Below are 11360 nucleotides of genomic sequence, written 5' to 3' on the forward strand. Positions count from 1 at the left end.
GAGATGCGAAGCCACTTCTCACATGGCTCCTTAGCCCTAGGCTGGTGAGGCCAAGCAGAGATACCAAGATCTCTCCAGATCACCCTGGCCCAGAAACCTCTCAACACCCGTGTTAACAGGGCTAGGAAATACTCACCCAAAATTAACTGCCTCCCAATTGGCTGACACTGGTGGCAAAGGACAGTGTGAGCTAGCACGGTCCCTCTCTCTCAGCCATCTGTACTTACTTCTAGTTTAGGAAGCCCCCAGGCAGAACAGCTGCCTGCTCCCTCCAACTCCCCACAGGCAACTTAGGGCTCAGGAACCAATCTGGATTCTCAAAGCTCAGCTCTGTCACTGACCAGTTCACTGACTAGATAAGCTATTTACCCTCTCTGGACCTCAGGTTGCTCATGGATATAGAGATAGGCAGTTATTGTGGGGACCAAGGACAAGGCCATTAAGCACCCTGAGTAAGTCCTGGTAATGTGTACTGAACCACACCTCCCTGTTCTTGGCACTACAATGGTGTCTCTTCATCCACCCAGAACACAGGTCACGCAGAAAGAACCCTTTCTTGTGTGTGGGCCCTGGAGTTGGGCCGGAAAGCTGGTTTCCTGCGGTGTTTACCCCTGTGTACATGCCTCAGGATCTGCAGCAAGTACTTCTTTGTTCTTTCTTTACTCGTGGTTTCTCTTCCTATTGGAGCTGGCAACCCTCACTGGCTACTGAAAGGAGTATATGACCCAGGACTTGATTTCGCCCATTTCTACCAACCCCACTACTGACCCTCCAGGATAGAAATGATCACAGATGAGGACCCACCTCGGGTGAGGTCTGCTGGGGACTCTACTGCTCCCTTCTCACCCCGGACTTGGCTTTTCTTCTCCAGGGCTCGGGCATCAGAGCCGTTCAGGTGACATGGAACTGCCACTGCCACCTTGCTTCCAGTCCCACACTAAGCTCATGAAGTACGTAGTGGGAGACAGTACTTAATTTACTTGCTTCTCATTTTACCCCACAGATATCCTGTATGGGAACCACAAAAGCAGTTCTAAGTAAGCATGTCCTGGGGTCCTGCTGTTCAGCTCCTGCACTTCAGATTACATGTCTGAAGAAACCGCAAACACAACCAAATGAAACCCGCATCCTTTGGCCAATTCTGACTTAAATTCTTTGGAGGTTTCTAGATCAAGCACATGAGTGAGGGCCACTTAATGACAGTAGATGCCAACGAGTCAAGCAGAAAGGTTTTCAGTGGGGGCGGCTTTGTGTCTGCCCTTTTTCCCAGTGCCAAGTTTTCATAAAAGTTCCTCAGAGTTCTGGTCTCCAAGTTGAGAGGTCCCAGACTGGTATTACAGAAGCCAGGACTGGGATGTTGTCGTCTGTCGGTGGGACTATGAGCTCTGGCTTCAGCTATGCCTCCTAAGACTAACATAGCCTGGGTAGCTTATGGCATATATAAATACTAGCAATGTGTACAGATAAACTTTTGCACGGGGTGGAGGAGTGGGTGTACTTGGCTAGCCCTTGTATTAGGGTGCAAAATGTACTTTTTAACCCCTGTTTTGGTAGGGAGGTTGTCTGGGTGAGGGGCTAAGTCAAGGAACAAAACCAAGACTATTAGTGAGTTAGCTCTTCTCTATCTAGGAGGGTCCCTGAAGTCTCCATTAGAGGTTTCAAAGGCCATTCACTGATGTGTGTGTGTGTGTGTATGTATGTGTGCGTTTGCATGTGTGTGCATGTTGAGAGGACAACTTTCAGGAGTCTCTCCTTTCACAAGGTGGCTTCTGGAGATCGAACTTTCACTGTCGTGCGCAGTAACCATCCCCTGGTCCTCCATTAGAGATCTTAAGCTGGTGACTGTACTTCCTGCTGTGAAAAATAACAGCAAAGGGCTCTGCACCTGACTCTCAATACCTCACCCTCTTACTTGCCTAGTGAGGGCTCCCAGATAGGGGCTCTGTCCACAGGGGAGGCTGGGCTAGTATCCTGCTTCATCTTAACTGAGGCCTGTTCCTTTCCCTCTAGCCTCACTGATCATCACGTCTAATCCTGGAGCCAAGGAGCTGTGTTTCCCCATACACAGGACAACAAAGTTCTTAAGAGACCAGGTATTCTTGTACCTTATGGGACACACTACCCACAGCAGCCTAGTTCTTTAAGGAACTCTAGGTCCTAGTAAGATATGCAGTATGGGTTTAAAGAAGTGCCTTAAGGGAGAAGCTTTGGGCTGGTTCTGGAGGGAGGTTATACTAAGTCCTTCCCATGGCACAATTTAATCTGTGTTCTGTGAGTGGAGATGGGTCAGGTCAGCTCCCAAGAGTGTTGCCCAGCAGGAATCAGGTACCCAGAAGGACTGTAGATCCCTGGTATACACAATACATTCATAAAATGCCCAGGTAGCCAGACATCCAAGCACTAATGAAATCCTTAATATAAATCTGAATTTTGAACTTCCTTTTTAAATCCAGGATCAAGACCACAGACAATTTATTATGTGAAACATGGGTGAAGATGACCAAGGGAAGTTATGGCTATGAGTGACATGGAATTAGATGAAGAGGCTCAAGTTTGCTGAAGAGAGTTTAAATTTGGCTTTTGCTCTCGGAACGTTAAAATAATCATAAGAAGCACTTATGCCTTACAGAGCAAATAATCCACAGTGTCAATTTCATTTTGCAAACAGTATCACAACAGCAGTCAACAAAAGCCTGAACACCCGAGAGTTAACATACAGGTTCAGTAAGATATAACAAGGGATTGCGCATGCTGGTGGTTAAGTTGGGTCCGCAGCGGACCCTGTGACCTACTTGGAAGTTTAGGTGGAAGCTGGGTGAGGAGCTCTCCACATGAGACAACACGGGAGACGACAGGAAGAGCAGACTCTGCTGGGTGTCTACAATGCTCATTGCAGTAAGGCTTTCAAAATACAGGAGGTTTTATAGCATTTGTATTTTTAAGGATTTAGGGCAAATACATTTTTTTCTACTTGATAAAAAGAAAATTAGTACTTAAAAGGTTCAAAAAATATATTGATTGCATGTTTCTCTTACATAAATAAATTATATTGATCTTTAGGATTTAACAGCTGAGAGACCTTTCTGCCTCCGCCGGAGCAGAACTGAACAGGATGTTAGTTCAACAGTGAGCAGCATTTCTAAGAAATCTGTTACCAGCATCACAGACCTTCTACACTACAAGGAGGTTATTAAATAGCATTTATTCAGTTCTTGGATTCTTCTTTCTTATAGATCGTTATAGAATTTCTAGTTTATATCTATGATTCATAAAACTGGGACTCTCTGTTTTGAAAATACACCTGATTGTTTCTTTTTTTCCGGTCACAATTTAACAGACTTCTTTGAGATGCTCATTTTAACATTTACATAATTTATAACCCAAACGTATAAAAGACAATGACAAAAATCATCATAAATAAATAATGCAAACTGAAACAGCCAAACTTTCTGACCTTCTGATAAGTTAGCAAAACTGTAACAGAAACAGTAAAAAAACACAGTTAATTGTAACACCGAAGTGAACCTGGTACTCGGGACACCCGCCACTTGTCCAGCCCCTGAGCCTGTGCTCTAGAGAACTAGGTTTGGCTGGTTCAAGTCTCAGCAGGGGCTGTCCTTGGAGGGGACCATCAGGAGGAGCATGATGTAAGGAAGGGCGAGGGGAAAGAAAACGGAACGGAAGCGCCGCTGAGTGCGTTTCTCCCTGCTCAATTCTTCAACGCGGAGCTGGAGAGTGTATGCTGCTGACTTAACAGAACCTTGTCTGACTGACAATCTGGAATTTGGGCCCAATACTAAGATACAGTTTGAGTAGAGAGAAAATGGGAGGGACAAAACTTCACAGTTGCAATGTAAAAGGTGGTGTGCGTGTTTTGACACGCTACGCTAATGACAGACTCTAGCAAGTGCTGAGCGATTACCTTACTAGGCTCCAAAAAGCCTTGCTCTGGGTGAAAGAACACAAAAATCCCGCAGGTTTCTTAAAAGTGGAAACGGGTGGCAGCAGTTCCCTTGGGATAAACGCCAGCAGCATCTGTGGACCCTTAGCAGCGCCCTCGCAGTTGCTGCAGTAACTCAAGGTGCTGAAGTGTCTCAGATAGCAGGGATGATAGGGATACTGCCTAGCTGGCCATTATTTCTTCTTGCTGAAGAGGAGGAAAACCTTGAGGGGGAAACTGTATTACTATCTGGAAGGTTCCTGTTTTAAAGAAGCCATCAGTATATGCATTTTGAACCATTAGTTTATATGCTGTAGACTACACTACTCAGTAACCATGATAACAGGACACCTGAACTACAAAAGTATGCACTGGCACTTCCTATCATGTGCCTTTTGGTTTCCTCAATACGATCTTTTTATTCAGTTGCTCACAAAAGAACGAGCTTGCACTTACGTTCATCTTTGCTCTTTGGCCCCACAATGAATCCCTAGACAGCTTTCTTCTGCCATTTTCTTCCTCAGATGAGTGGGACTTGAAAGAGAAGGGGAAGGTGGTATGTCACCAAGCACTGTATCAACTGTGATTGCTGGAATGAACCGGATAAAAGAAAGGATTCTGTGCCGCCTAGACTAGGCAGGTGACACTTATCTAACAAAGTGGCAAGACCCTGCAGCTATTAACATGTCACCAGAGTTCCCAGACAGGAAATTAGGTAGGTAATGTTACTGATGGAAACACAGGTTCTTGTGAAGGTGGAGTGAGGGAGGTAACAAACCTTTATGGGATAAGAAACTTACAAGTCACAGTCATTTTTAAATGGAAAAGGTCTAATTGGTATCATCATTGGAGTCTTTGAGCCCCTCCTCCCTGGCCTGTGCCCCATGTTCTCTCTCTGGGGACACAGTGGCACTGGACTCGGTGCAGTTCTGATCACTGCCTGGCTCCTTCTCACACACAGACGCAGGCTCTTGGGTGGGGCTGTCCCCCTTTGTTTTCTTCTTTTTCCTCCTCTGGGTCTCAAGACCGACCATCTCTGAGTGTCTGGCCTGCTGCATGGCTGGCAGAGCCATGCCCATGCCAGGGGAAAGAAACATGGAAGGGTAGATGAGTCCAGGAGACACTCCTGGGATGAGAAATGGGTTGAAAGCCACAGGACTACTAGTAGTTATTGTGGGTTCTGACTGATCAGAAAACGGACTAGGGCCAGGCTTATCGTCTACCAGAGCGTCTGTGTTTACATCATGGCCACTCAGCTTGTCCTCTGTAGATTTTTCAGTGGCTGAGGTACCACTTTTTGTGCTTGCAAGAGACGCTGATGCAGTGGTCGTGCAGGTGGTTGCCATGGGTGTGTTGAGGAGTCCGCCAACTCCAAACATCTGGGGTACCGCGGCCATGCCTGGCAGCATCATGGGCAGCATGCTCAGGGTGTTCTTAACCTCTTCACCAGTGGGCATGGTGGCAAAACCAGCTGGGAAGCCCACCAGCCCAGTGAGAGGAATGCCTGGAATATTTCTCACATTCTGCAATCCTACCAGGTCCATTCCCGCAATCAGCCCATTCATGAACAGTGGTCCCATTCCAGAAGGAGAGTCCGCTACAATGGCTGGAGCTTTTAGGAGTTCATTTCGAGGCCGCCTCCCCCTCCTGCGGGGACCTGCATCTCGAATCACAGGCTCAGCAAGGGTGTGATTGAATTTGCTTTCTGGGAGAAACCCCTGAAAAAGGACAAAGAAACATTGGATGCTGAAGTCACCAGATGGCAAAGGGTGGCTGCAGCTGTGTCCTGGCATAGCTTATCCCCCATTCCACACAGGGCTCGAGAGTGAGAGTATCTCCTGTGTCCTGGCCTAGAGGCGTTTGCCTCTTGGAAGCCAAAAGCATTTAGTGGCAAGGGAGCAACCAGATGCCTGTTCCCATCAAACAGTGCTTCCAATACTGACTGGGAAGAGCAGTTTCCACTGTATGAGAAACTGGCAGAGATGGGCAGGGGGGACTAGCACTGACGGTGCCTCAGGTCTTGATTCTTACGGCTACAATCCCTCCATGGAGCATTCCAGCCTTCTTTCTCACAAGATTGTACGGAAGCAGCAGAGCAGTGTGTGCTGGATGGGTTTGGGAGTCAGATGCACTCGAGTTTAAAGGCGGACTGAGCAACAGTACAGCTGTTGGTGAGGCTCAGAATAGGTCAGCTTTGGTTAAAAAAAAAAAAAAAAAAAAAAAAGATAGTGACACGTTTGTGTCACTGAAAGCGAAGTGTATATAATGCTGCCCAGCCATAGAAGGGGTCCTTACTAGGGACATGACATGCTAATGATGTATGCATCCTATAAAAAACTAAACCACTCAACAGAGCTCTCCTTGCAGGGTAGTTATGGGTGTTGGTGACACTAGTTTCTGGCTTTCAGTGAGCTATAAGAACAGGCATGCTAGGCTCCAGGAGAAGCTCATAGGATGCATATTTCCCCACAGGGAGTAGTCAGCTCTGAAGAAGCTGTTCAGGAATGAGTGGTGACAGGAAGAGAGCAATGGAAGCGTCATGTCAGTAGCTAACCCAAGGGCTCCATCACCTCCTCTCAACTCAGTCAATCGGTATGAGTGTCACGTCACAGAAAACTAACAATTCACGGACACATGACTCTAGTGTTTGAGTCCCCAGAGAGCTATTTTTGAAGTGCTATGCTTATCTTTCACTTTCCCAAAAAATATTCTAGAAAAAAACAAAACAAAACAAAAAACAGAGTTATCATGGACAAAAAACTTTATTATGCCAATGCTGAGAGAACATTTTTGTTTTGTTTTTTGAGAAAGGGTTTCTCTGTATAGTCCTAGCTGTCCTGGAACTCAAAAATCCACCTGCCTCTGGCTGAGAGAACTTTTCGAAAAGCCTTAGTTCAGTATCACTGATCTAGAAGGAACCTCTTCAACAGTTACACCAGTTCTTCCCTTTAAAAACTGAGAGGCAAGGACCACTGTGGGCCGAGCAAGCGGGTAGGGACTGAGCAGGAGAGCACCCAGGTTCTTCGACATCACATCATGCCATGTGCCTCTACTCCCAACAGGACCACCCACTAGCAGTGTGCCAGGACGCTTTCTTCTGGAGTGTGATGGGCAAGGGCTCATTCTGATTTTGAGGTAGTCACTAGAAGTAAACTCCTGGCTGCTTACTTCTAGAGAGACAGTAAGACCTGAAGGACAGGATCCAGCTTAAAAATGATTTTCTACCACTCCGTCTTAAGCTCACTGACACAAACCACCTTGCTCTGGGTCCCTTGCTTGTCAATCACCTTACTTGGTGAGCACACTACATCTCCCAGCTTCTCTGCTGCACACCCACAGCAGAGAGCCAGGGGAAGGTGCTGGGGAGGCTTCTTCTCTTGCACCACACGTGCTCTATCTAGTTCCTCCCATCACTGGCCACTGGGAAGGGCACAGTCCACCTCCAAAGTCTTTTTGCTAAGAGGAAAACAGGCCTGGCACTTGGTATTTCCTCAGGCTCCAGGCTGTGTAAGAGCATCCTCTCCTTGCCCTTGCCAAGAGTTGTAGACAGAGCGAGTGCACACACAGGGTCCTTTGAGAAATGAGACCTCGATGGAGAGTTGGACCTCTCTTCTTTTCTCCTCAGATGAAGAGAACGATCTGTGTACAGTGTAGAAAGCACTGACTGAGAGAGCAAGTCAGCCCTCAACACTTCCTGTGGAGGAGGGCTAGCTACTTCAGCCACCCAGATGCTGCCCACCACAGACAGGTGCCCCTCCCAGCAGCTCTGCGACCACACACAGCAGCCAAATTGGGCTTTGGCAGCTCTCCATCCTGATAATTATACCCTGGGGAGCAAACCTGCTCCCTCTTCCAGAGGAGGCCTAGACAGAGTGCATGGAGAGCAAGAAGAGTGCTGTGCTCAAGCAGCAGCACAGGGATGCCAGATGACTGCGTGACATTTTAACCCACTAACAGCCTCATCCATATATGATGGCATTTGTTCTAACCCTCAATCTCTTGGGGAGAACCAACAGGATAGTGACTGAGTCATTCTTGTTACTGTTACAAAGGCTTATCCAACAACTGGGTGAAAAGAGACCAGGTAACTCAATGTTTAGAAATCCCCAAGGCAAAACGAAACAAAGTCAAGACACTACCAGGTCTACAGGCATCTTTGGAATCACTGGTAAGATCTGAGTATGACTTTGCTGAGTCTGTCAGTGCTTACAAGTGCAACAGTGGTGGTATCTAGGTAGTTACAGCATAGCTGCAGTAAATAAATGAAGATCTCTCTCTATACTAAATACACGTGTACTGATACAACTTATAAACAAAGTAAGTCTCAAAGCCTCTGGTGCTATGGACCTTACCCAGATAACCCTCAGCATATATAGCTGGATTCTGAACTTGAACCAAGCTCCTTGTGCGTTTCAATCTATTTCTAGAAGGGGAGGGGTTTCTGCCTTGGACTTTGTATAATAAAATCCCACCCCCAAAGCTGGGGGCAGGGAGGGCTTTATGACAATGAGATCAAACCCAACTCCTTACGAGTGGGTTTGAGCCCTCGTAAGAGATCCCAGAGAGCTCATCTGTCACACCCCATGTGACCCCATGTGAGGATGCAGCAAGATGGGTATGAATACTGGACCCTCACTAGATGTTCAACCTTCAATTTCTCAGCCTTGGGAATCATGAGAAATAAGTTTCTGCTGTTTATAAGCTTTCTGGTACACCCACTTGAATGGTTTAAGAGTTCCTTTGGGAGAGAAGAGGCAGTATATCCTGGCAGAGCTGTGGAGAACCACTGCCCACCTACGTGTTGGGAAGACTGAGCGGCTCTGAGGGCCAGGCAGACAAAAGCTTCCTGTTCTTGCCTCAGTGTAGAAAAGGAACCTCAGAGACAGGGAATGTGATTTCATAAAGGAAGGAGATGTGCCATAGGGATGAGGTTGCTGGCAAAGGGTCAATGCTCATTAGAACATTAATTCCCAGGGACTATGAAGGAAACTGTTGGGCATGTAGAAAGAAACAAGGTCAACGGCATGTCTGTAAACCAACAACTCCAGGAATACAACAGGACAGGAACTGGAGGTCTTTCCCTGAAGACACTACACACTGAGGCTCAGGGGAAGACTGGACAAGTGTAGGTAGGATGGAAACAGACGCTGTGTCAGCTGATAACACACGGGTTAAGAACAGCCTTTCCAAGAGGAAGAGGTAAGGTAGAGAGGATGACCTTTCACCATGACAGGTTTAAGATGCACCGAGATAAGATGTCCATGATACGCAGTGGGCCCACTGGCCAATGTTTTTTAAGGGAAATGTCACTGCCGCCCCCTAGAGGTTAGAACACTTCTATTCTAAACTTGCATCCATCTGTAAACTATAATTAACTTAGCTTCGTTAGACTCCAAGTATTCTGCGGATGTCTTTGAAGCTGGTTCCAGTCTTATGATTCTATAATAGGAACAGGGCAATGCTTAGAGTCAGCTGTTTTTCATTGCTAGTGCAGAAGCACTAGGAAGAAATGTCTTACTTAAATGGTCATTAAAAACTTAGGTAAGACATGAAAGTTTCCCTGATGGCATCTATTAAACTGCAAACAGCAGACTGCTGTCCAGAGCTAAGGGTTTATCCTGTGTGACTGTACAAATGGTTTAACACACTGTTTAGGAGGTGAAGATGGAAACATAACCTCAGGAGACACACAGCTGCTCGACAAGGGCCGTGGCACTTACTGTGGTTTACTGTGCGCTGGCCTCTTGTCCTCTGGGAAAATGCCATCCAGCTACCCACTGTTCAGCAGGGCTCTCTCCCAAGTGTGCAAGGCATGGCACAATCAAGATGGTCCCCATGTTCCCACACCCACGGCCCTCTTCCTACCCTGAGTCCTGGCTCCTTGGGGACAGCAGGAACCCTCTCTTCTCCACTTAGAGAGCTGATGTCTAATTTTCCAGGTTCTTTGCAGCGTGGTCTTCTCTGCTTGGGTTTGTCTGAAAAACTCTAGGTTAATGGAGAAAAATGTCACACAGCATTCTGCCATAGTCTGATACCACAGAGCTCTTCAGTTGGTTTTATTCATTTTTTCCTAATGGTACTTTACACAGAACTCTACTATCAACCTCACTTAACCTCTCCTTGAGGTATCAGAACTCCTACAGCAGGCTGGAAAACAAGCTGTGTAGGCCCCATGCCCTTGGTTGGGGCCTTGAGCTGACTTACCAGTTTCCCAGGGCATCCAGCTAGCTGGCTCTGTGGGTCTTGTGTGAGTGTGCAGCTGTGATCTGTGCTCCTGTACGCTCTCTATCTATGTGTCTTATGAGTGCGATGGGGAGGGAGTGAGTACAGAGCAAGTAAGAAAGGAAGAACCAAGACAACGCCAGTGCTCAGGCGCTGTCCCAGGTCCTCACTTGGAGAACACAGAGCGAAGGCATCAGGTGACCTGAATGAGAATCCCAGCAGAGTGACAGAGCTCCTACAGAAGTACCAAAAAGTAGCCAGGGAGAATTTTCATCAAGTCGTAAAACTTATACAACCTAAAGATTTCTTTGTGGACTTATGATGCTATGTGGTCATTTCTGGGGAGATATTGGGGAAGGGGTGAACTTAGGTCTGTTCTTTTAACTTTTGCATGTCTAGTTTTTGGTATGCTCTTGCAATTTCGATTATTGGAGAATTTAGTCAGGATTTAAATGTTAAAAACAAAAAATATTCCTTAGTATGATGCTCTCAGTCAATATAAATTTCTTCCAAATAGCTTCTACCTTCTAGTTTCTCTCAACTGTCCCAAGTTAGCAATGAGCTAACAGTGGTCTAGGGTAGCAACAGCCAATACTTACTGTCCCAAAGCCAGGAACATCCAAAGAGTAGTCAGCCTGCTGCCGCAGCCAGTCAAGTAGGCTCTTGCTGGGAACAGCTTTCTCAGCCTGGCTGCTGGCTGCTGCTGTTGGCTCAGGAGCTGAGGAAGCAGCTCCTGGCACTTCAGGGTGTGTGGTGCTCAGGGTAGTCTGTCCTGCATCTTCATGGACTTCCTGGATTAAGACAAAATGAGTAATAATGATGGCAGGATGAAGTGAGTCCCTGAAACACCCATCTCTACATTGCTCACACCAGTCACAGGTCTACGGGAGAACTTGGGGTATCTGACTTTTCCAGCTGCTCCCACCCCATCTTCACCACTGAGTGCTTGGATTTCATCCATACCACTGACTCCTCACTGCTCTTATATATTCTAGGTGCTCACCTTGGACCTATCTACTCAGCAGGCCTGACCTCACCCTAATTTCCATTCCTTTATCACCATCTCTCACTGTCCTATGCACTTTCTCCTCTGTCCTAGGCACCTCCTCCTCTGTCCTAGGCATTTCCTCCTCTGACCTAGGCACCTCCTCCTCTGTCCTAGGCACCTCCTCCTCTGACCTAGGCACCTCCTCCTCTG

General features: G+C 46.9%; 1 protein-coding gene across 6 annotated transcripts in view; it reads right to left on the minus strand.

The window, feature by feature from the left end:
• Positions 1–2448: 2448 nt before the first annotated feature.
• Positions 2449–11360, minus strand: part of Chd6 (chromodomain helicase DNA binding protein 6) — a 158719-nt gene continuing 149807 nt past the window's right edge. For all 6 annotated transcript variants that reach the window (XM_029474373.1, XM_029474377.1, XM_029474375.1 and 3 more), the window contains 3 exons: positions 10762–10953; positions 9806–9925; positions 2449–5658 (listed from right to left, as the gene is read on the minus strand). In XM_029474373.1, the coding sequence (XP_029330233.1) occupies positions 4771–5658; positions 9806–9925; positions 10762–10953 (1200 nt within the window). In that variant the 3' untranslated portion in view covers positions 2449–4770. The remainder of the gene's footprint in view (positions 5659–9805; positions 9926–10761; positions 10954–11360) is intronic.

Source organism: Mus caroli, chromosome 2 (genome assembly GCF_900094665.2).
Source record: "Mus caroli chromosome 2, CAROLI_EIJ_v1.1, whole genome shotgun sequence".
In the NCBI taxonomy this organism is placed as follows: Eukaryota; Metazoa; Chordata; class Mammalia; order Rodentia; family Muridae; genus Mus; species Mus caroli.